The sequence below is a fragment of the Doryrhamphus excisus genome, linkage group LG9, assembly GCF_037039965.1.
Source record: "Doryrhamphus excisus strain RoL-2023G ecotype Guam linkage group LG9, RoL_Dexc_Guam_v1.1, whole genome shotgun sequence".
Taxonomy (NCBI): Eukaryota; Metazoa; Chordata; class Actinopteri; order Syngnathiformes; family Syngnathidae; genus Doryrhamphus; species Doryrhamphus excisus.
Window position 1 is genome coordinate 17,076,152 of NC_136365.1, and position 24,368 is coordinate 17,100,519.

The window sequence follows — 24,368 nt, forward strand, 5'->3', positions numbered from 1 at the left end:
TGAAACATATTTTTTTATTCATATTATACTCATATTGCAAACCTAACAGTCTCAAACATGTTATTTCACTACAAAAAAAGATTGCAATTTAGTGCCATTATATTTGTCAACAAAACTGGAAAAGAGAAAGTCAAATAGTCAAAAGAGTTTTGTAAAGAAAAACTAGTAGTGTAAATGTGATTTTAAAAAAGTGTGTGTCTTATGGGTTGAGCACCGAGGGGGCGCCACAGCGTCATTCAACCAAGAACCGCCACTGATCAGACCAGAATACTCCTCACACTAATAATAACCATGAGAAATCCTGTAATGAAAATAATTACAGGTAATTACAACCAATTACAACACATGATGCTTCAGTAATACTAAGTAATACTTCAGTAATGCTAGGTCATAATGTCTAGGCAGCCTTTTCAAGTTGAAGCAAGTACAAATGTGACAGAATTCATGTCTAATATTGACATTATTAAAGAAAGTAGACACTTTTTTGTCATTTCTCGCCTTCAATATGACTTATTTTTATCACTCTCTTTGATGGAGGCCGTTCCCATGCTGCCAAGATGAAAATGAGTGGGGAGTCAGCTACGCTAGCATGTCATTACCAACAGGGAGGCCCGGCCCTGCCTGCTTCTTGCGGAGTGTAAAACACAGCCTTCTTCAACTGGGTTTTCTTGAAATAGAACTGGGCGAGCGCAACCAGCCAAGTTATCCATTATACACTCTGTGGACATGTTGAATAGTTTTTGTTTGTTTTTGTTTTTGGTCAGTTTTCCATCACCACCCCGTTCCCTTCAGAGCACTGCTGGCTTGTGGGAAAACACTGGAGACTAGAGAGGAGTACCACTAGTGGAAAAAGGTCCAGTCTGTGCTGGTCCCCCATTATGCACTGGCACACTGCTGAACACTTTCACTTCCTCTAAGGCAGGGGGGTTGCAAATCTTTTCCAGCGATGGTTGCATACAGAAAAAATGATGAATGTGGGGTTCATTACTTTGATGCATTTTGTGCATTATGATGCCAATCCAATATATTTTCAGCTAACTGACATCCACTGCTTAGTAATGTGCAGTACTTATTCATTCATTCATTCATTCATTCGTACATTCATTCATTCATTCATTCATTCATTTTCTACCGCTTATCCTCACAAGGGTCACAGGGGGTGCTGGAGCCTATCCCAGCTGTCTTTTTTTTTTAGGACAAAACCTTCTCCCAAGCTTTGATAGGGTGGTTTACACTGCATGCCTTTGGATCTGGTGCCAATTTCTGAATTTTGGTTTATTTATAAGCGACCTGTACCGGATATCGCTCTGTTTACATTTACTGAACTTACATACAGTACACATATATCCAAAATGAATGTAAACAACTACACATATTGTGTATAATTCATTGGTTTTACACCATATTTAGACCATATCGTACACAGTAGTTTCATTTACTATGGGTGTTTTTTATATTCACTGTGAGTGTTATTTGGGTAGATGTGCGTGTGTGTATACGTCACTAACATAATGCAATGAAGCTTACATTGACAGGGTATATCTAACCTATGCATTTACACTGTAGTTGAGCTTGTAGATACAGTATCAATCAATCAATCAATCAATCAACTTTTATTTGTAGAGCCCTTTACAACACACAAGGTGACCAAAGTGCTTTCCATTAAAATCAACATCTAAACAATTTAAATACAAAATAAAAACATTCATTCATTCATTCATTTTCTACCATTTATCCTCACAAAGGTTGCGGGGGTACTGGAGCCTATCCCAGCTGTCTTCGGCGGGGTACACCCTGGACTAGTCGCCACCCAATCATATAGGGCGCATATAGACAAACAATCATTCAGTATTTTTTTTTTACGCCGGACGCCCTTCCTGACGCAACCCTCACCATTTACTGTATCCAGACTTGGAAGCAGTACTACAATATAATGGTGTATTAGTTTTTTGTTTTAGAATATATGACGAACAGGACACTTTGGGTTATGTCGTGAAGTATAATGTATAAAGTATGTGGCCCCGCCTCCACAAAGAGGCTTAATAGTTGAGAGGATGCTAAGTCTTGTTTGTGAGAGTCAGACTGTTTTATTGAATAATGACCTCCTATGATTTGCGATGGCTTGATTAGATTGTTATGATTGTTGTGGCCATTGCTCCTGTCAAATAAAGAACATCCTGGTCGTCAATTGGACGATTATTAACATTTATTTACACTTGTTTGACAGTTATGTCATTGCAGATAGGTTATAGAGATTCTTCATGGAGGTTTGCCAGACCTTAGAAGTTGTACTGTATTTTGAAAGGTAATAATGAGCGTCTTGTACAAGAGCAAAAGTCAACTACACAAATGTAACATCATCCCCACTTCCAGAAGTCACAATGCCGCTAATGATCTTATGTTGTTTGTGTGCGGTCAGCTGTAATATTCTTTGTGGCTCCTCAGTGTCTGTCAAACATTGTCATCTGCAGCCACCAATCAGTTGCATCCTGCCTGCGTTTCGCAGTTCTTCCTCCCCTCCTAAAAAAAACAACAAATTGATCCTGAGCAACTTGAAACCTTGAGCCTCCTGCATCTATTTCTATCCAGTGCCGTGTTTGTAAGTAAACATCCTATTGTGTATGTATGCATCCCTGATGGCTCTCATTATGGTCTGTCTCACGAGGGCTGAAGGCCATTAGCAGTCAAAGGCGCCTTTTAAAGCCTTTTATATGTGAAATAATGAAAATGTTGAAAGTGAGGATTGCCGTATCGATGCTCTACAGATGATGCACGAGCCATTAAGTGGAAGACAACAAACAATGCAATGATAGGTCGTCACACCTTTTGGGTTACGACCATTAGTTACAGGAAGTGCAATATGATTTTTGTCCCGGTCACGGAACACTGTACCAGCTCTAAAAAAGGTTGTCTCAGTGCTGAATAATAAGGTACTTTTGTAATACATGTCCACACACAAATAACAACCTTCTCGTCTGGTTGCAGCCCCACAGCCTCCATCCAGAGGGAACCCAACTGTGAATGGACGAAGCAGGAAGTCATGGCTTTGCAGGAGGCTAGTCTCAACACCCAAATGGAAGCCAGCAGCGGGCACGGGGGGAATAAGACCTGCCCCGTCCACACCACGCCCGCCGGGGATGCCAAACGTGGCTTTCGCAAAAACAGAAACAACGACTATGTAAAGATTTCCATGAAGGAGCAAGACACCAACCGCCTGCCATCAGAGTGGTGGAAGACCACGATCCTCTTCCTCTATGTCATCTTCAGTCTTGTCCTGACCTCGGTGGTCATCACAGTGGTCCACGAGAGGGTTCCGCCTAAAGAGAGCATACCACCCCTCCCTGATACCTTCTTTGACTATATCGACAGGGTCAAGTGGGCGTTCACCGTGACGGAGGTCAATGGCATTGTCCTGGTAGCCATTTGGTTCATACAGCTGTTCTTCCTAAATTACAAGTAAGTCATTGGCTTTAACAGAATACCATTATTTGTCCAAGATTTGGGAAATGTCCTGACATTTATCCTGTACCTCCTGTACACTCTGATTGCTGTTTTGTGGTTGAATGTGTCATACAGTATGTACTAGTATTCTGGCCACTATGCATGCCCGATACGACAGTGAAAAGAAGTTATCCTCCCATTCAGTGTGGAAGTGGCAAGTTTTGGGCTTCTTCTTTTGGGCTTCATTTTCTTTTATTGGAGTTGGAGGCTAACCATGTTACGATAAAATGCTATGCTTAAAGCGGGGAACGTCTCTTGTGTCGCTAGGAGAATAATAGGAGTGTTTAGGTGATTATAGGGGTGCTACTTCAGGACTTTAATAATAGTAAAAAAACATATAGAAAGTTAAAAACGGATTTCCTACTCTAACTATGAAATATTAAATGTATTAATATTGAATCCTACTTCACAGAAATTCACTTATTGAAACCAATTAAGTGTAATAAACAAGGGATGACTGTATATGCAAACTTAAAATAATACATTTATATAATAATATATTTGAATAAAGTATTTCGTAATTAATCAAAATGGGCAAAATTCTGTTTAGTCACATTAATTTCTACAAATTTCATTAATAAGGTGCTGGGTTCAAAGTTCAAGATAAAAATAGAGCCTTATACACTGGAATTTACGGTATTACAATCTTAGTATAAAGCATTCATTCATTCATTCATTCATTCATTCATTCATTTTCTACCGCTTATCCTCACGAGGGTCGCGGGGGGTGCTGGAGCCTATCCCAGCTGTCTTCGTGCGAGAGGCGGTGTACACCCTGGACTGGTGGCCAGCCAATCACAGGACACATATAGACAACCATTCACACACACATTCATACCTATGGACAATTTGGAATTGCCAATTAACCTAGCATGTTTTTGGAATGTGGGAGGAAACCGGAGTACCCGGAGAAAACCCACGCATGCACGGGGAGAACATGCAAACTCCACACAGAGATGGCCGAGGGTGGGATTGAACTCGGGTCTCCTAGCTGTGAGGTCTGTGCGCTAACCACTAGACCACCGTGCAGCCCCTTATTAAGCATTATTCCAAAAAATTGCACTGGAGAAATAAACATGTTTTTTTTATTGTATTCTTTGATATTTTCCATTTCAGGTCCATCGTGTGCAGACGCTACTTCTTCCTGCTGGGCACCTTGTACTTGTACCGCTGTATCACCATGTACATCACCATCCTGCCTGTCCCTGGCATGCACATGACTTGTGCACCCAAGGTGATGCACACTGGTCTTAGTCCTCCTAATGGGACATATTTTTAAGCACCGTTCACAAAGTGATTTATCCTCTACAGTAGTTTATTAATAGCACAGTATGTTGAACGGCCTCATCACACTCCTTATGAGATCATTGTCCTCTCCTGCTCTGATGAGGTCCTCTTATGTCCTTCCCATCAGCTGTACGGAGACTTTCATGCAAAGTTTCAGAGAATCCTGCGGCTGATCTCCGGCGCTGGCCTGTCCATTACCAAGTCCCACATAATGTGCGGAGACTTCCTGTTCAGCGGCCATACGGTGATGCTCACCCTCACCTACCTGTTCATCAAGGAATGTGAGTCGCTCTAAAGCAACGCTGTTGGCCATGAATTATATATGAATTTGTCTGAGCGGGTTTCCATTCTTGTCCTGCACTCGGACACCAACACATACTGGCTATCTGTTACGGTCAGAAAATGTCTTTTTTTTATTATTATTATTAAAAAAAAAAAAGAAAATGTAATTCTTTTATGTAGAGCATGGTGCCTATTTGACAGTTAGTGTAGCTTGCACAACTTTACTGCATTAGCTGTTTCTAACATTTTGGTTAGCTTATTTAGCTGCACGGGCCGGACAAAATATTAGTTTTTTACTTATTGTTGTGACTGTAATGTTTTTAATGTTTGGCCACAGGTGTCGCTACATACTTTTGACTGTGCACCGATTATATGTGTATCGAATGAATGAATGAACGCTATATCATCAACATAGTGTCAGGAAGTTGTCGCCATGTGTGTGTCTTTTCCAGACTCCCCTCGATCCTTCTGGTGGTATCATGTGATGTGCTGGCTGCTGAGCGCCGTGGGCGTGGTGTGCATTCTGGTGGGACACGAGCATTACAGCGTGGACGTAGTAGTGGCCTATTTTGTCACAACACGCCTTTTCTGGTGGTACCACACCATGGCCAACGCACAGGTCTGTGTGTAGAATCTTCACTATAATGAATATGAATTATAATATTTTGTTGAATGAATTTTATTCTGTGTGCAGTGTCAGTGCTCCCCTAACAACTACCTCACCAATGTCTGGTGGAACCCTCTGTTCAACTTCATGGAGAGGAACGTGCACACAGCTGTGCCGTGCGTGTATGGCTGGCCTGTCAGCTGGGCCCCCGCCTGCCTGAAGAACCCCTGTAAGAAATATTCCATCGTACAGAGCACACGGGATGAGTGACCGTGATTCACTGGTTGACGAGAGGTTCCGCATTGCTGTTTTTAATGAACAAGATTCATCACGCTTTGTCTGTCTGTCTGTCTGGTCTTTTGCTGTTGTAATTTATCTTTTTCTCTGTTTATGTACAACTGATACTTGTGCCAGCCAGCACCTTCTAGAGCATTTGTGAACCGACTACACTACCAAATTTGTTATTGAATGACCTCGCTATCAGTGTCACAAGGTGCCTTAGTGGGTTCAGTGTCATTATATGTACCAAAACTGCCTTTAAAAGTCAATGAAGACTTTTATTAATTCCAATCCCTCAATGTGTGTGTATCATTTCCATGATATTTACATTGAATTAAACTAAATTAAAGTAAACATGTCTTGTTTTTACTCACGAATCATGACAACATATACTGATGCTTTTATTCTGGGAATTTTAACAAAACAAGAGTGCATATATTGCAAGTCTCCCTATCAGGCTTTCTGTTTAGCAGAGGCAGTAATAATGCTACTAAGTTGCATTTTTAATAAATCTCTTATTCTACTGTGGTGTCTATTATATCCTGAATAAATGTGACAACTTAACAGCTAAAGGTAAACGTTTTTCTGCCTATAGTAGTACGATAATAAAAGCTAGCTGGCATAGGCTAATAAACGCTTCTCTTTGTTGACAAGTTGGAATTGGTTGACCATGAATCATTCGTCCCGATAGGACACCTATAAAAATAATTTTTATGTTCCTGTTTAACTCATTACTTTCGTCATTTTGTACTAATAAAGGTTATTGTATTAGAATATGATGGCAGCTAAGTGTAAAATACCAGGGTAAACCAACTGAGGTTGCCCATCCATCAACCAACCAATCAGCGCAGGCCATTTCTCGGTCCACCAATAGGAGATTAGCATTAGGCAACAACCCAGGAAGTACATGAAGCAGTACCTCTGTCCGTACTGTTGACATTAGAAAACAACGATGGCACAGTGTTTGAGACCACAGAGTTCAGTTTTGCCGTAGTTGCCACACTATGCTCTCACTTTGGAGCAACTCGCTGCTGTCAGAAGCAAATATAGTGGCTTTTATCGTCTTAGTAATTGTGTATTATTTACTTCAACTCCACCTCAAACGACGCCACCTAGCAAACCTCCCTCCCGGTCCGAAACCTTGGCCGATAGTGGGCAACTATGGCGCCTTTCTCATCCCGTCTTTTATTAGAAGGCGGTTCGGAAAGGCGTCGAACGGCGCTGCCACGACACCCGTGATCGGGTTAACGGAACAAGCCGCCGTGTACGGTAACGTCTTCAGCCTGTTTGTGGGCAGCCAACTGATTGTGGTGCTGAACGGCTGTGACGTCATCAGGGATGCCCTCCTCAACCACCCGGAAGTGTTCTCAGACAGGCCGGATATCCCTACGGTGACGCTCATGACCAAACGCAAAGGTAAATGGAGGGAGCTCTCATTAATCATCACTTGATGTTTTCATGACAATATAAAAGTTAGCCAATTGGTCCGAAATTACACTCACAATTTTTATCATAAATTTATGAGTTTTACCAGATTCCATTATCATTTTCCTGAATCAGTGAGTCTCTTAACATTTTTGTTATAATATTTAAAAAAAATCTATTTTGATGCTGACTCCCACTAGATAGAACCAGCCCAGCATCATTCTACAGTTTGAGAGTCAATGCAGTTCTATGTTTACATTAATGACTATATTAGCCTTCTTCTCAATACAAGGAATAGTCTTTGCACCATATGGACCAGTATGGAGAAAACATCGCAAGTTCTGCCACGCGTCACTGCGGACCTTCGGCCTGGGGAAGCTGAGTTTGGAGCCGTGCATCCTTCAAGGTTTGGCCACCGTCAAAAGTGAGCTGCTACGACTACAAGAGAAGAAGCCTGCTGTGGACTTGACTCCGCTCATAAGCAACGCCGTCTCCAATGTCATCTGCTCCCTCGCTTTGGGACAGCGCTTCCACCACGACGACCGCCAGTTCGGCGCCCTGCTGGCCCTGATGATGCGAGGCCTTGAGCTTTGTGTCAACAGCCCCGCCATCCTCATCAACATCTTCCCACTGCTTTACCACTTGCCCTTTGGAGTCTTCAAGGAGCTCCGCCAGGTGGAGGGTGACATCACGGCGTTCCTGAAGAGGATTATTGCCAAGCACCGGGACACACTGGACCCGGGGAATCCTAGGGATCTTGTGGACATGTACTTGGTGGAGATGTTGGCTCAGAGGGATGCCGGAGTGGAGGACAGCAGCTTTAGTGAAGACTACCTCTTCTACATCATTGGAGATCTTTTTATAGCAGGCACTGACACAACCACCAACTCTGTCCTGTGGGTCCTCCTCTACATGGTCGTGCATCCTGACGTTCAAAGTAAGGAGTAGTTTACTTGCAATAAGGGATGGGAATCAGCTAATTGTGTGCAGCTAAATTAGGCCAAATATAGTGCACGAGTAGGCTGCAACCAGCAGAGGCCTTGTTCATTCTTTCTCCACTAGTTTGCTGTCTTAAGGCAACACTTTTGACTGAATATGAAACATTTCTAACAGGAAATTGTTGCTTTTTAGTTTTAGTAAAATATGGTTCTCGCTGACACGTAAAATGTCCAATTTTATTATTATAATGATGGTATGCGTTTTTAAAGCTTGTTTTTGCCGCCCTCAAGTGGTCAAATTTTGTACTACCCGTACTACCACTACTAGAGTTTTTTTTTTTTTTTGGAATTAAGTGTTTTTTTTTCCAAACAAAATGTCCTCATGTATAGTGCATGGTTTTTAATGACAAAATATATGAAGATTTTTCCAAATAAGGATTGTTCTAGTAAATAATGTCCTGAAATCATGCAAACGTCTGCATTAACACATATTTACTGTGATTTTTCACTCAGAGAAAGTCCAAACAGAGCTGGACAAGGTCGTGGGAAGACATCGTGTCCCATCTTTGACAGACAGGGGATGTTTGCCCTTCACAGAGGCCACCATCATGGAGGTCCAGAGGCTGACCTCTGTGGTTCCTCTAGGAATTCCACACATGGCGTCCAAGACCACAGGTCACTTGCCACACATTGAAGACATGCTAAAATATATGCAAGATATCTTTAGATAATCATTATAATTATAGGTATTTTACTGAAACTTGATGAATGAATTCATACATTTATACAGCTTTAAAAGATTGACTGTATTTCTATTAAATACAATTGATAGTACATTGATGTTATTTACCTTTATTAAATTATTTACTATATTTTTAGCCAGCCCTTGTTATTGCTGTATTTGCAGACTTCCGAGGTTACACCATTCCACAGGGAACAGTTATTTTGCCCAATCTGTGGTCCGCTCATCGAGACCCCACTGTGTGGGACGACCCTGACAGCTTCAAGCCGGAGCGCTTCTTGGATGACCACGGGAAGTTGGTCAGGAAAGATTGCTTCATGCCGTTTGGGATCGGTACGTTACCCATCCTCCTCCATGTGAGTATGTAAATGTGATTAAATAATCATATCTGTTGCTCTGTCTTGTGTGTGTGTGTGTGTGTGTTTGTGAGACAGGTCGCAGGGTGTGCATGGGGGAGCAGCTGGCCAAGATGGAGCTCTTCCTCATGGTCACCAGCTTACTGCAAGCCTTCACTTTCAGACTCCCGGTGGGAACGCCGCCTCCTCCCATGCACGGACGCTTCGGACTGACGCTGGCGCCATGCCCCTTTTCTGTGTCTGTGAGCCCTCGATTAGAAATGACGCTGGGATACAGAGACAGTCGTAATGATGTGCAGGACATTTAATTAAGTACAACTCTTGTGTCTCTAAATAAGGTAATGCCAATATGATGCAGTACAGTTGTACACCAATGCAAAGTAGATCCACAGTAATAGTAAACATGTTACATTCATACCTCGGAGCAGAATTGCTGTGTTGAATCTCAATAGGCAGGTGTACTTAAAGAAGTGCTTATACATGACTTATACTGTAATAATTAATTATCACTTAATTTATCTACTTTTACCATTCAAAATAAATAAATAAATAAAATTTAAATAAATATTTTTTTGAAAATGTTTTCATAGGGATTTTTTTTTAATAATGAAAGAAGCACACAAAATATATTTATATATAATACAGTACGTATTAAGTGATAACTGATGAACAACATAATAAAGTATTTAGGAAAATATTTTTAGCACTTTGCAACATGATATTTTGGGTCAATATTTACAAATATTTTTTTATGCAGTTTATGTGGATTAAGGTGACACACAAATTGTGTGGCGAGCGTTTGAACGTTTAACCTGAGCTAAATATTGACTTGTTACGTCAACAATCCAGGTGAAAAGTCATGCGGTGTGTCACGTGACCGTCGACCGTCCTCTATTAGTGGACTACTTCCGGTCTGTACGTGCGTTAGCTAGCTAGCGAGCTAGCCGGCTGCTTGCTTCGTATCGCTATGGCTTTCTTTACTCATCAACTGTGCAGAGGTTTCTCCTCCTCGTCTTTTAGGAGTGCCGCCATTAAACATGTTGTCATTATCGGAGGAGGACAAATGGGTGCCGGAATTGCTCAGGTTAGTAGGCCGAAAATATATTTTATTATGTTAGCCACGAAGCCAGAGTCCAGCTAACGAGTGGCAACTCGAGAGTCGAGCTTGTTGAGCTCTCGTATATGACTGCATGTACACTTTTTGCAAATGTCATAATTCTCATTATATATTTTTATTACTACATAAGGGCAGTTGTGGGTTTGTGTCTCGGCATTTATTATTAATTCAGTAAAGTTTAAAGTAAACTTCCAACACTGCAGTTACATTATGTAGCCACCAGATGCCACCCTTACGCTGTTTTAATGCAACGGCCGTCAACTTCCGCCCAACATTTTTTTTTGCTGTTTCACATCAACAACTTTTATTTTATTCATCTACTTTCATCTACACTTTTTAGTTTGCACTGTTTATGATTGTGTTTATCCCCAATAGCATTCATAGTAGAAAAACACATACAGCAGTTTCTGCTTTGCTATAGAAATGATTTATTCCATGTAAATAAATATTCATTAACTTTTGCAGGTAGTGTTTATAATAACATTTTTCAACTCCAAAGGTTGCCGCAACCACAGGCCACCAAGTGACACTGGTGGACACGTCAGACACCATTTTGAAGAAGTCTGTGAAGGGCATGGAGGCCAGCTTGAAGAGAGTGGTGAAGAAGAAGTACGCCGATACGCCAGAGGTCGGTCCCGCTTGGTATTTTTACGGCGCACAGGCGGCAAAGTGCTCATGTGAGATGTTTACATATTCCAGGCCGGTGAGGCCTTCATCCAGAAGGCCCTCCAGAACATCTCCACCTCCACAGACACCGCCTCTGCAGTCCAGAGCACTGATCTGGTGCTGGAGGCCATCGTGGAGAATCTTCAAATCAAACAGGATCTTTTCGCCGGGCTGGACAAGGTGGCCCCGAAGTAAGCGTCTCTAACATTTGAATGACATCATGTCTGCTTTTGTTTGTAACTACTCTCGTTTTTTTATCCGTCTTTTCAGACACACCATCTTTGCCAGTAACACGTCTTCGCTGCCCATCATGGACATCGCTAGCGCCACCACCAGGCTGGACCGCTTTGGCGGCCTGCACTTCTTCAACCCCGTCCCCATGATGAAGCTTGTTGAGGTACACCTCTTCTTCAACGCCACATGTAACACATGGTTAGCGATAGGAAAAACACTAAAGGGCATGCCACACCTTCAACCACCACACAATGCCTGGTACTCTCTTCAGTTGAGTAAACTGTTGTCTGTGTACAGTAAATATTTCTTTGTGATCCCTAAGACATGAAGATGTGTCTCCCCCTTCCCTTTGCAGGTCATTGGGACGTCTGCGACAAGCCAGGAGACGTTTGATTCCCTCCTGAACTTCGGCAAAGCGCTGGGCAAGACCACCGTGTCCTGCAAGGTAAGACGTTCTCATTCGGAAGGTGAGAAGTAACATCTAATAGATCCACCACGGCCACGTTTAGGATACACCAGGATTCATCGTCAACCGCCTCCTCGTCCCCTACATGATGGAGGCCATCCGTCTGCACGAGAGAGGTGCGAGACGGACCCGTTTATTGACAATATTGATCTTATAAGCGAGAAAACTAAGACTCCATTTTCAGGTCACGGCTCCAAGGAAGACATCGACATCGCCATGAAGCTGGGCGCCGGTTATCCAATGGGACCCTTCGAGCTGCTGGACTACGTTGGATTGGACACAGCCAAGTTCATCATGGACGGTTAGTGCTCACATAAAACGTTATTTTTATTCCGATGCGGTGTGAACGTCCTACAATGTCTTGTCATGTGATCAGGGTGGAGCCAAATGGACCCCAACAACCCGCTCTTTGGCCAAAGCGACTTGCTCAACAAGTTGGTTGCTGAGGGTAAATTTGGCAAAAAGACGGGAGAAGGATTCTACAAGTACAAGTAACCTCACCGCCACAACGTTGGAGGGACTTACGATGATGTGCCTTGTGCTTCAATGACCAGGTGACTAAATGATGACTTGACTTACCTGATGACTGAAAGTAGCGTTAGAAAAAATCTCAATTAGTCATTAAAAATAAATGAGCTTTACTCTAATACACGCCATACTCATTCAATTACATTTATGACAGAATTTAACCTTTATAAATTATACATCTGTGGTAAAAAGGACATAGTGATTTGTTTCAATATTTATATAGGTAAAATGTGTTTCAACAAATAAACCATGCTCATAATAGTTTTAGTATTCTTAATTTTGTATTTATTGAGTAACACATTCTTGACCACTACTACATCAAGGGTGCCCCTAACGTTGATTGCAAGTTACCGGGAGATCGCCATGGTAGTTTGGGTCATATGACATCAGTCAGCTGACATTAAGATCTTGTTCCCCCGCGCCGTTTGAAGCTAAACATGCAACCTTCATCTTTATTAATCTGATTAGTTATAGACTAACTCAGTGGGATGAGTTATATCTCTAATTCAACTTAATTTTATTATAAAATTATATATAGTACTTTCCTCTTCTTTATTTACTTAGAAACTGAATGAGAACTACTTATTTGGTGTTTACATTAGCATTGCAAAGTGTACTGGTTGTTTTATAGAAAGCGGTATATCATTTTGACTTGCATTCACTCTTGATATCCATGTATAACGTACATAAATACTACATATAGTACATACATTTTCTATATTTATAGTAGAAGGTAGATCTTTGTGACCTGGTCATTTTAAAAGTAGCTGGCAGGCCGGAAAAGGTGTGAGCATCCCTGCCATTCCCAAAGCGAACACAAGATGGTGCTGCTGTTCCTGTGAATGTAATTGACGTTTAAACATACCAGTTTTCTACAACCTTTTAACTTTAAATGTGTAAGTTTAAGTATCAATCTTCATTTAATGAATCCCCAAAGTAGGCGTCTACACCATTACACGTGAACCAAATGAGCAAATGGTGCCTTTTTATTTTTTTCTTAAAAAAACAAAAACAAGTGAAACAGTTCAAATATGACCACTTGGGAAGCAAAGTGCTACTCCCAAGATGACAGTGACCTGAAATTATATCAACACAAAGAGAAATTCATCATCATCATCATCATGGAGGAATAGTAAAATAGAGAATCAAAATATTACAGAGATGCTTGCATGGGGAGAAAGGGATTTAAAAAAAACAAAACCGAGCACACTATTTGCTACCAGAAGAAGAACTAAAGACAAAAAGGTCCATTGCAATAAAAGACAGACTGCCAAGTGCTGGGGTAAATATATATATCTGCTTCATTTGTCTTTTTTGTTTTTGTCCAACAATAAAATATAGGCCTTACTCTCACCTGCATGTCGTAATGTTGCCTGCAAAAATACCAAGAAAATTGACAATATCCTGAAAAACACGCACGCACACACGCTGAGCGTTATTTGACATCTGACCTTGTCCTTACAAAGTTATCAAAAAAAAAGAAGGTTCCATTTTCTGCAAGATGCTTCAACAAGAAAAAATGGCTTTCCTGTGTCCAAAGCTTATCATATCGCACTATATATTTATTAAAAAAAAAAAACAACCAAAATACACATTACAAACAAAGGGCTCAAAAAGTCAATAAAATGATAACATTGGCTGGTCCAACTTAAAAACGGTAGATGAGATCCCTCCATGCTCCTTAGTGCAATCTACAAGAGGTGTTTGGTCGCTCTCAACCCCAAAAATGGTCTCAAGAATCCAGTGAGGAGGGGGGGGGGGGGGGGCGCGGGGAGGGGGCTAACAAAGCACACATAAGAGGTGACAAATAACTTACAATAACTTAAATGGAGTGTGAGTGGGTGACAGAGTGAGCGTGTGCTCCAATGGTGATTGTCGTGTTCAGTTCAATGTCTCTCCAGCAGGGGGAGTGCAGGGGGGTTACTGTTTTACAGAGTGGTGGTATAGTGGTGGGGGTGGGTGGGGATGGGGTGTCAGGTAATAAGTGGGAGTATAGGATCAGTATGGAATCTTAGCAGGCCTCCATCTCCAGCAGAGGCCCCGTAGCTGCTGCCTTGGCTTTGCATGTGGAGAAGTTGTTACGTTTTCCTCCTGCAACGTATGAAAAAAAAAAAAAAGCAGTCAATCAAGAGAATGTCGTCATGGCAACACATTCACGTAAACAACTGACGCAGTAGAAAGAAGCCTTTGCTGCAAGCGTGGTTGAGGTCAGAGGTCAGTGACAGGATGTGGGCCGGCCATCTTTGATGCGGTCTAACACGAGGGTGGTCTACAGCCTTGTAGCCTTTTAAGCCACGCCCACTCATTCCTTCAAAGTGGGCTATAAAGTTTCATGGTCATGTGGTATAGTTGCCACATTTTAAAGCACTCCTTGATAGCAGCAGAGGGCGCCACCTATTCATACCCAACTAGTAAACAGGAAGCAAACAGGAAGTGGACTGCCGTCACTAAAACGGGCATTAGGGTTGGGGGAAAAAAATATTTTTTTAAGCAATTTAATTAGTAATAAAACAACACATTTAATATAATTTTACTATATTTTTTTAAATATAAATAACATTTAAACTAAATATTTATATCCATTATAAATGAATATTCTACTATAATAATACTATGAATATACATTCATGCCTTATTCCTCCTCCTCACAGCAAATGACTAAAATCCTCCCAAAAAGTTGTGACCTGGTTTATGCTAAACAGTTAGCTTCAGTTCAAGACAAGCAGACGAGTTATTTTGGACCATCAAATAGAATCGCTGATGATGATGGTGGTGATGCTGAGGCATAGGTGGACCCGTATGGCATCGCAACTAAAATAAAGTTACTTTTAAAGTTGGGTTTGTTAGCAAGTCAAATACGTCTTTACCACATGTGCAGGAAAGGGAACAGACAAGACAAAAATGACAGAGTGAGCGCTCCTGTCACAAGTACAGTATATATACCTATACCGCCCTCTCTACTCTCTACCGCCTTTCATCTCAACGCTCGACCGTGCCACTTTCTTCCTCCTCCTCCTCCTCCTCCTCGTCCCAATGCCGCCACAGACATGAAACACTGCGGCCTTCCTGCTACGGGAAAGGCGTGTGTGTGAGGGAGGGGGGGGGGGGCACCAAGCCAACACTTCACAAGGTCCAGCCGACACAAACAGCGGGATTCAGGAGCAACTTGACCCCTCCTCTCTTTTACTCCGCCTCCTCCCTCAGCGCCGCTCAGGAATGCCGACTAGCCTTTTTTTTTTTTGCAGGAAATGAAATGTTCCTCTGTTCAGACACACACACACACACACACACACTCATACACACTGAGTGGGACAAACTTTTGAAGTGTGGGAGGTTAAGATAACTGGCACGGCCTCGCATCTCAATCACCGCTTTCACCTCTCTGTGCCGAATCAAAGGAGGCTGCAGCTGGGAAAGACACGCCTCTTTCTAAGCATCCTTGCTCACGACCTAACACCCCCCCCCCCCAAACTCTCCATGCGGTTATGGTGTTTGTTTGGTTGACGGTAAAAAAGGAAAACAGCAGACAAATGAGTCTTTTAAAGCAGCCATAGGTGGTTCAGTTAGCATACATGCTAGCTTCCCACCCTGGGAACCCCAGGGTAATCTTTGGGGTTTAATAACAGCGGATCATGTGGTGTCATACCTGAAAAATAAGCAACACAATCAGGGTGTGCAGCTAACACAAACATCCATACCTTAGCACGGAGAGAGGAAACGGTCTGACCTTGCTGGTGACCTTGGCACACAGCTGCGTTTGGTGACACCTTTTCAAAGCGGCGCTAAAGTCACGCGAGGGAGGAATAAAACGAGCGAGTTCATAAAAGAAAGCACCTGGAAGAGGAGGAAGCCTTCTCAGCACTTTCTCAGCGCCCCCCACCCCTTTTTTTTTTTTTTACATGCCATCACAAGGAAGGGCTTGAACCTGAAAAGGCGAGGCCATCCATCCCTTAAAAAGCCCAGAAAGCCGAGGCATGTGTGGGTGTGACTAATGGGAGGCATTGGCCACATCAGAGGCGGCGACGATGGGGGGCCCGCACAGCTGAAGTCTGGCCGTGTGCCCCCCCACCCCCACCCCGACATGGCTCAGTCTGAGCCGCTGCGGCACGTTCAAAGAGTCTGAACAATGACCGGCCCCTTCACTGTGGTCTCGCTTTAAAGGCCGCCGCCGTGAGGAGAGAACCGGAGAGGGGGGGGGGGGGGGGGGGGGGGTTACAGGAAGCGGAGTCCAAACTTTGCCTCACGTTTAACAAGCAGACTGAGTAGAACAAGTCGGGCCGCCCTGATACCTTCCTCCTCCTCTTCTTCATCAGAGATAAGGTCACCGCCCAACCGGGAGGAAGCGAACAAGACATGACAAAGACCCTCATACTGTTACTGCAGCTGTGCTGCCCGGCAACACAATGGGCCCCCGTCAGGCCAAGGCAAACAAACCACGTGGAGGCTCAGTCTAAACAACAGGAGCGCCGCCGCCGCACCTCACATGTCAACAAACATGGAGGAGGCTTTACGACCTCCTTGTACTTCCTGTCTAAGGAAGGACCACAAGGAACACGTTCTGTTCCAAGAGTACGCCAGACACGCAACGTTGGTAGACCACCACAATGTATCCCACCGGGCATACTCCAAGACGATGATTCCGATGTATCGTGACACCCTAACGGAAACCAGTAAACTTAAAAACGGTAAACACGGACGAGGACAGGGGTGTCCAAAATGCGGACAGCTACTGTTTTTTTCTTGGCCTAGTGGTGCATTCTAAAAAATTCTAAAAAAAAAAAAAAAAGAGCAAAAATTAATTTTAGGAACATAGAGATGAAATATTAAAGACAAAAGGCTTTTTTAAAGCCATAATATCACAAGAAACAAAACTACAAAATAATAATAAATAATAATATATATAATATGATAATACATATATTTATAATATATTATAATATAATAATAAATAATAGTAATTAATAATGACAATTATTAATTACTGAAATGAAAATTTCCTAATGAAATGAAAATATGAAATTAATAATATCACAAGAAACAAACAAAACTACAAAATAATAATAATAATAATATATATAATATAATAATACATATAATATTTATAATATATTATAATATAATAGTAAATAATAGTAAATTTTGAAAAATTAGGTTACATTTGAAAAATATGGTAATACATGTCCAGAACACATTTATTGAAACAAAACTAACACAAGTCTTATTCATGTCATAAACAGATTATTTTCTGTGATTATATCGACTATACCGGGTAATATGAGTGTAAAAGTGACTATAGGGGTGTTATGTCATGTCTAGAGGGCTCTAATAAATGGTAAAAATTGCATTTTCTAATTCATGAACAGGTTTTTCAATGCTCCAACTATGAAAATATTATTTTTATTAACTACTTTATGAACAGAATAGAAGATCCCTGTAAAGATTTCTGCAAGTTTATGGAACGCGTCCTATATTTGTTGGAGATTTCAACATAACGGAGTGTTAGGCTGAAACTGAATGAGGATTGTGGATTCACGTGACTTCCCGCCACTCTTAGTGTTGATATTACCCGTGACAGTGAAATATTGCTGGGTCAACCTCATGCTTCCAACAGTGACAAGGTAAAACAAAAAAAAACAATTGTTTAACTTTTGAGGTCAAATGCTGAGTTTTTCCAACCACCAAACCGTTCCAGTTCTGCGGGTCCATTCTATTAGACACGACTCAGCATTTTTGGATTTGTGTCGTACCCATAAAACCATGGGAATAAATCTTTTCAGTCTTTTTAACACAAACCTCGAAGACCAACCAACTCACTTCTGTTAGCTAAGTCGCTCACAAGGCGCTGGTGGTGCCGGTTTGTACAGTGGGTGTCGGGCATGTGGGGGCACATTTAAAAAGGGGCGGGACACAAGAGCAAACACACAGCGATGACGGACAGTAGCAAGCGAAACGGTATCACACATATTCAAGGTTAAAAAAAAAACAAAACAAACCAAGACTGATTCACTGACAAAGCAGCTCTTCCACTCTCGGTCACATGACTCACGGGTCATTTTACGACCAAATTTAAAGGCGTGTAACATACGAGTATCGTAGAATGGCTGTGAATCAGTGAGTGAGTCAGGCTGTACACGTTTAGTCTGCTTTGTTTGACTAGGACGGCCTGCTTCTGGAACATCCTCCCACCAGTTATCCACGTACATGATAACAGCCACCTTTCATCATAGAAATAAACAGAAAGACCATAAATAATCCACAATACCGTCCTGTACAATGAAGTGATGGCACACAGATACTGTTACTAAAAATACAAGCGAGGTAGGCAAAGAAAATAAACAAACGACTTCATTTAAAGATATATATTTTTTAGGAGGCGTCTAAACGGGGGCTAACCTCAATCCAGCTCTGTGGGGATCTGCATAAATTGAAGGCTCGGGGTGTTGTGGCAGGATCCTCGGCATTATGCATATTAGTTTAAGGCTGTCACTGAGAATCAGCCAGGGTGTCCATCCCGCCGCGGCAAGGCGCTGCTAATTATTGGATCAGAGATAAAGTGCTTTGAAAGCCAACTGTGGCCAAAGTCGTCGGGAGAAAAGAAAAGCCGCCCAATTTCGGGAGCCAACGGGTCATGAATCGATCGCCATTGTGTGGACATTTTTTTTTTTTTTTGACGAGAGAGCAGATTTGTCACATCTGACCGGCTTTTTTTTTTTTTTTTGGTGGGGGGGATAAACGGATGCTAGCACTCTGACAGGGCAGGAATTGAAAGGACGAAAATCCTCTCAAAGATCGAAAAAAAACATACCTAAAAGAGGCAAATAAATGGAGTTGCCAAATAATGAGCCCAAAGCACAGGTGATGCTTTGACATCTCGACATCGATACATCGACGACGTGCCTTTTGTCAAGGGGGGGGGGGCATAATAGACACCATGAAATCTTATTAAAGCAAAGCAGCTCATTAAAATCCTGCCAAAACATCCATAGAGACGCAACACATGTACACCATATGGAGCAAGGTTGGGAGGTGGGGGGGGGGTGCCGCACCAACCAAAATCCCAAATCTTTTCTTCCCTTTCATCCATCATTCCCTGCGCATGCATGTTTGTATACACATGCTTTAACCATACACACACACACACAATGACTATGGACCTTTTTTAGGATTAGTCTGTGTTCCACAGTTCTTACAGTACTTGTAATGTTGAGGTATAAATAGGAGGGGGTGTGTCTTACCATTTGTCTCAGATGTACGCCGTTTTCATTCTCTGTCCTGTACCTGCAGAAAACGGCATTTTTTGCTTAAAAAGATGTTTTTTTTTTTTCGGACAGCTAAAATAAATATCTTAGCGGTCTATTGGGTTTTACACAGAGCAGACATAACAGTGGAACCTCCAAAGTTCAAGGGGTCAAGAAGAGGTTAGACTTGAAATAATACCAAACACGGAACCACAGTTTGGTGACCTTGTCATTCGGTCGTGATACACTGATGATTATACGAGATTATTATTATATTACCTTTAAGAAAAGTACAATGACAAAATATAGGAACAAGCATTTTAACCATTGAACTTCTGTCCACAAACGAAAACAAACTAAAGTAAAAATAATAAAACATAGTCAGTTGTAGCTGCTACTACTAACCATTTATGTTGATGTGTGATTACGTAAAGCCACATTTAATATAGGTTGCAGACATCTGTAGATTGTTTGTATGTACACAAAAAGAACTACAGTTCCCGTGCTTTAGAGTTCCAAAGCAAGAAGTGGTACATTTCTGAACTAGATGCTAATATCACATGTTTTGCTAGCGGCTGCGTTTTGATCTGACAAGTGTCTACTTGGGGAAAAAAAACTCAAAAGTCACAATAAAGTGATGCTGGGAACACCGAGGTTGGTAGCATTGCAAGGTTTATAGTGTGCGGTTCCGTATTAACTTGCATTGTATTTGTATTACAGAGTAGCTATACTATAGTTCACCATCTGATTGGCTTCTGACATGTTCTCACGTGAATGAGAAATATTGTCACCTTATAATCGATATCAAAAGGGGCACTCACACTGCTCCATAGCTTTTATTTATTTCCGTGACGCAAGCTAGCAATAATAAAAACAACAATTTGTTGTTTGCATTCCATGCATTATATTGTTGTTGTATTATTAAGTAATACTTAATTTTTGTCATCAAATTTAGCTTGTAGTTGGTTGTTCCATACACTAATCTATGTCCAGGCTACTCAGTATAAATGGACAATAATAATTAAGAATGGAATACTGACTTTGCCTTATTATTCACATTAACACTCTGTAAAATATCATTTCAATGACTATGTTATCTTTATGAAAAATAAACTTGAAGTGAAGCAGCTTGCCAGCAGAGATTGCGGTGGTCTTTTGGAGGTTCCACTGTACTAGACATGTGACTCGAGCTGTTATTCTCCATGGATTAGTGGCACAGTTGTAGGAAAGGAGGCTCTAGGTCAGCAGAAGTGTGGAGCAAGCAGGCAAACAAACAGTCGCAAAAGAAAAGGACAGACTAATCCCAAAAGTAGGTGTAACACACTGATATGGGACGGGGATGAGAAGAAGACCGCACACAAAGAAGAAGTCTTAAGACCAAGCATGAAGAGAAGGTGCTATGCGTCTTACTAGTTCTAAGAAAAGCAACTCACCTGTGGCCGACTCCTGCATCTTCTCCCTCTTCCGCTTCTTCTTCTTTCCCTAAAAATATACAGAGGAACGCATAAAGTGTGGCTCCAGCACTCACGCTCACTAGACCACTCTGATGTCCTGCTGCTGACTGCCATGTTCACTCATCCCCTGCTGGACATCGCAGCGGCATACCCTGACACTCCGCAACCCTGCCGCCAAGTGCCGACACCGAGAGGGAATGCCACACGCTACACAAAACACAGCTACCATACTTACGTATATACACTATTTTGGGACCTCTGACGCACTTAAAACAGGCGATATATCCCAAGATGTTAGTCTGCATAGTGTCCATGGACCCTGCCATCATGGCCGCTTTGTATCTTTTGAAGTCCCCGTCTTTTAATGAGATATTAGCATAGACTGCAATTAAAAATACTCACTTTAATTAAGCTCGTAACTACCAAGAGCTACACTTTTCTTAGCGGAAAGGTGCTTGCGAGGATTTATAGCTTACTCTAAACCCCCCCCACCCCCAAGGGGTGTGCAGGGGGGGGCTAACAGAGGAAGGAGAATATAGGTATAGATAGCAGGCGTATAGTGGTTCTAGTCAAATATGAGCAGCACTTTAGTTTCCTGCTGCAAAGTCTGCTAATCCACTTATTCATGAGCTAATCTGCCTGTGACTGCAAGCGGCACACAGCAAATATGAGACACACACAGTGACTGTCTTTAAGGAAGGTGCTGTAAGGTGGATAAAATATCGCCCAACTTCCTGTGTTAGTTTCAGGACGCTCCATCACAACAGTAACCAGCTAAATGCGATGATAACAGGTTGTGATGATAACACAAATGTGTCCAAATAAAGCAGCCTTTAGTAAACACGGCTGTAAAAGCGTCTTCCCTCTCAGTGAAGCGTTTTCTTGGCAGCGGCGCACACGGAGGCTGAAAAGGGGGAGGGATGCCGTGGATGTCCGAGGGGAGGCAGATAAACACCACAAAGCACTTTTTTGGTGGTGGAGTGAACGTGAGTGCCGGAGCCACACTTTTAATAAAAGCTGGTGCTCACAATCTTGCAGAAATATGTCTCTTTCTCTCTCACACACACACACACACATATAGTACACAACACATGGCGACACTATGCCACGCTACATCTGGCCCACAGGGAGAGACAAAGCAGGCAGCTGCAGGAGGCAAAGGTTTTCTGTGGATGAACGCACAATGCAGCAAACAGTTCCTTTTTTTAATGCTATTAAAAATAAAACATCAAACACTCGTGTAATCATTAGCAGGATGATAAAAAAATGATGCACGGATATGACAGCACGCACCATATGAATTACACATTAGGGCGAAACAAAGCGTCCCCCCCAAATGGAGCCCATTAAGCATGCAGAGAGGACTATTGTGTCGCCATTGTGAGCCTTTATGAAAGAACTGGTCACACACACACACACACACACATGCACACGCGCACCGCTGCAGATCTGTACTGTTGGTACTTACATAGTTGTCTCGAGCAGACCAGCCAGGGTAGAGCTGCATGTGGAGCTGCCGTTCCTTGCGGGCTAGCTCATAATACTTAGCTTGCTCTTCCCGAGATAAAGCATGCCACTGTTTTGTAGCACAAAGGAGATTGGACATTTAGTCAGTTACTTCCTGTCGGATGTTTCAGCACAGAGAAATGATGAATGATGAAGAGGTTATCGCAAAAAGTAACTATTTTTTTTTTCAAGCCAACGTGATTAGATGGGAGTTTGACAGGGAGACGTCAAAACCATAATAAACTTTTGAGGTCGTTTTTGCTGCCACCTACCCTCCGTCCCAGGATCTGATTAATGGCGGCGCTTTCTTTCAGTGTGCACTCCGCGACCACATTGGCGCGCATCTCTTTCATGTAAAGCATGAAGGCGTTTAGCGGCTTCTTGATGTGCGGTCTTTTGGGCTCCTGCTCCTTTCTCTGTTCATGCTGGGGCTTCCTGCAGGGGCAAAAGCAAACAAAATGACTGAAGAAATAAATAACCGGGGACATAGAGCAGTGATTTTCAACAACTGTGCCGGAATTATTCAATATCACTTTTTTTTATTAATATGTATTAATAATTTTCTGCAAATATTATGTCATTGTCGCGTGTCATTGGTGTAGAGCAATGTAATATTCGTCCGTGTGGCTGATTGCCTCGTTCCTCTAATAGACTTAGTGATGCACGTGAGAGGTAGTGGTGACATGTTGTAACATTGTTGGTTAAATTAAATTAGTATGCGGATCAAAAGGATCTTTTGTGGCGAGTCCGTAATTAGGAAAAAAAACTGAAAGAAGCAAATAATATTGGTTATTGGTGTGCCGCAAAATTTTTCCAAGGTAAAAAAACGTGAAAAAAGGTTGAAAAACTCTGACATAAACCATTAAAGGCCATCAGGGTTACATTTCCTTACATGGTGCATTGGAAATTAATTAGCAATTTACTAAAAAAAAAAAGTCAATTTCACCTACGACAAAAGAACCTAAGTAGAATAAATGCAAACATACTGGCGTCCCAGCAGTCTTGAATGCACCACTAGCAACTACACAAGCCACTGTAGTTTACTGATATGATTAAATCAGCAGCATCAAAAACTTAAAACTTAACAAACTTAGGCCAACTCAACAAGATACCAAAAAGTGTCTCAGCTGCTGCACTCAAGCAACTTTCTAATAAGCTGTGGATGGCCGTGAATAACGTAACTATCAGCCATCGCCACTTCAGGGCGCCATCAGGCATGTTGTGCTATCATCTAGGTCCACTATCTGGTGCTGGCTGGCTGAGTGAGTGAGTTCACCGCCATCCCCGAGGCTAAACGAGGCCATGTTATCAAACCCTCGCTTGATAATCTGCTCACTACAAGGGAAGAGAGGAATCAAGGATGTATTTTGTTAATGTAGCATCCTCAGGGTGGTTCATGAATGCAGAAATTCTTTACAGAACTTACATGTGCATGATGTCCGTTTCGTGCAGGGGCTCATGTTTGACCTGCGGGTTGACGATGGCTGGGTGGGGGATACCTGTGGCGTGTGGACCTGGCGGTCCAGGGACCATGTGGTGGGAGAACCTGCAACATAAACACATCGTAAAAAAGATCACACTTGATAAAGATGATACAAATGATAAAAGACAAAACATGAGGACAGAAACTCACCATCCCAGCGGCGGCGTGATCTGTCCGACTCCTCCAGGAGACAGAGAGTAGAAGTTGGACATGTCTGGTCCGGGGTGGTGCCTCGACATTCCTAGACCAGCAACAAAAC

At 42.2% G+C, this 24,368-nt stretch overlaps 4 protein-coding genes across 9 annotated transcripts in view; 3 read left to right on the forward strand and 1 right to left on the reverse strand.

The window, feature by feature from the left end:
- Nucleotides 1-6,362, forward strand: part of sgms2a (sphingomyelin synthase 2a) — a 54,650-nt gene extending 48,288 nt beyond the window's left edge. For all 3 annotated transcript variants that reach the window (XM_078793518.1, XM_058070828.2, XM_058070797.2), the window contains 5 exons: nucleotides 2,986-3,456; nucleotides 4,618-4,735; nucleotides 4,916-5,069; nucleotides 5,523-5,689; nucleotides 5,765-6,362. In XM_078793518.1, the coding sequence (XP_078649644.1) occupies nucleotides 3,041-3,456; nucleotides 4,618-4,735; nucleotides 4,916-5,069; nucleotides 5,523-5,689; nucleotides 5,765-5,947 (1,038 nt within the window). In that variant the 5' untranslated portion in view covers nucleotides 2,986-3,040 and the 3' untranslated portion in view covers nucleotides 5,948-6,362. The remainder of the gene's footprint in view (nucleotides 1-2,985; nucleotides 3,457-4,617; nucleotides 4,736-4,915; nucleotides 5,070-5,522; nucleotides 5,690-5,764) is intronic.
- A 489-nt stretch (nucleotides 6,363-6,851) lies between these two features.
- On the forward strand, nucleotides 6,852-10,187 carry cyp2u1 (cytochrome P450, family 2, subfamily U, polypeptide 1). Its single transcript, XM_058065208.2, has 5 exons — nucleotides 6,852-7,372; nucleotides 7,674-8,318; nucleotides 8,833-8,994; nucleotides 9,227-9,394; nucleotides 9,496-10,187. The coding sequence occupies exons 1-5, from the start codon at nucleotides 6,961-6,963 to the stop codon at nucleotides 9,723-9,725; spliced, it is 1,617 nt and encodes a 538-aa protein (XP_057921191.2). The 5' UTR covers nucleotides 6,852-6,960; the 3' UTR covers nucleotides 9,726-10,187.
- A 73-nt stretch (nucleotides 10,188-10,260) lies between these two features.
- Nucleotides 10,261-14,010, forward strand: hadh (hydroxyacyl-CoA dehydrogenase). Its single transcript, XM_058065218.2, has 8 exons — nucleotides 10,261-10,501; nucleotides 11,034-11,162; nucleotides 11,234-11,391; nucleotides 11,471-11,597; nucleotides 11,790-11,879; nucleotides 11,944-12,016; nucleotides 12,085-12,201; nucleotides 12,277-14,010. Exons 1-8 carry the CDS (start codon nucleotides 10,385-10,387, stop codon nucleotides 12,393-12,395), a joined length of 930 nt encoding a protein of 309 aa, XP_057921201.2. The 5' UTR covers nucleotides 10,261-10,384; the 3' UTR covers nucleotides 12,396-14,010.
- The window catches only part of lef1 (lymphoid enhancer-binding factor 1), a 46,116-nt gene continuing 35,140 nt past the window's right edge, over nucleotides 13,393-24,368 (reverse strand). The window contains exons 5-11 of one of the 4 annotated variants that reach the window (XM_058065215.2): nucleotides 24,260-24,350; nucleotides 24,053-24,172; nucleotides 22,899-23,061; nucleotides 22,589-22,696; nucleotides 21,100-21,142; nucleotides 19,664-19,706; nucleotides 13,393-14,519 (exon numbers count right to left, since the gene is read on the reverse strand). In XM_058065215.2, coding sequence (XP_057921198.1) covers nucleotides 19,672-19,706; nucleotides 21,100-21,142; nucleotides 22,589-22,696; nucleotides 22,899-23,061; nucleotides 24,053-24,172; nucleotides 24,260-24,350 — 560 coding nt within the window. In that variant the 3' untranslated portion in view covers nucleotides 13,393-14,519; nucleotides 19,664-19,671. Of the gene's footprint in view, nucleotides 14,520-19,663; nucleotides 19,707-21,099; nucleotides 21,149-22,588; nucleotides 22,697-22,898; nucleotides 23,062-24,052; nucleotides 24,173-24,259; nucleotides 24,351-24,368 lie in introns of all 4 variants that reach the window. The other 3 variants (XM_058065214.2, XM_058065212.2, XM_058065210.2) reach the window with 3 other exon arrangements.

Excerpts from the sequence above, each read along its gene's own strand:
- hadh (XM_058065218.2), top strand. The coding sequence starts at position 10,385 with ATGGCTTTCTTTACTCATCAACTGTGCAGAGGTTTCTCCTCCTCGTCT. Across the intron at positions 11,163-11,233 it reads AGTACGCCGATACGCCAGAG|GCCGGTGAGGCCTTCATCCA; the intron begins GTCGGTCCCGCT and ends TACATATTCCAG. Across the intron at positions 12,202-12,276 it reads AGCCAAGTTCATCATGGACG|GGTGGAGCCAAATGGACCCC; the intron begins GTTAGTGCTCAC and ends TCATGTGATCAG.
- cyp2u1 (XM_058065208.2), top strand. The coding sequence starts at position 6,961 with ATGCTCTCACTTTGGAGCAACTCGCTGCTGTCAGAAGCAAATATAGTG. Across the intron at positions 7,373-7,673 it reads GCTCATGACCAAACGCAAAG|GAATAGTCTTTGCACCATAT; the intron begins GTAAATGGAGGG and ends TCTCAATACAAG. Across the intron at positions 9,395-9,495 it reads CTTCATGCCGTTTGGGATCG|GTCGCAGGGTGTGCATGGGG; the intron begins GTACGTTACCCA and ends TTTGTGAGACAG.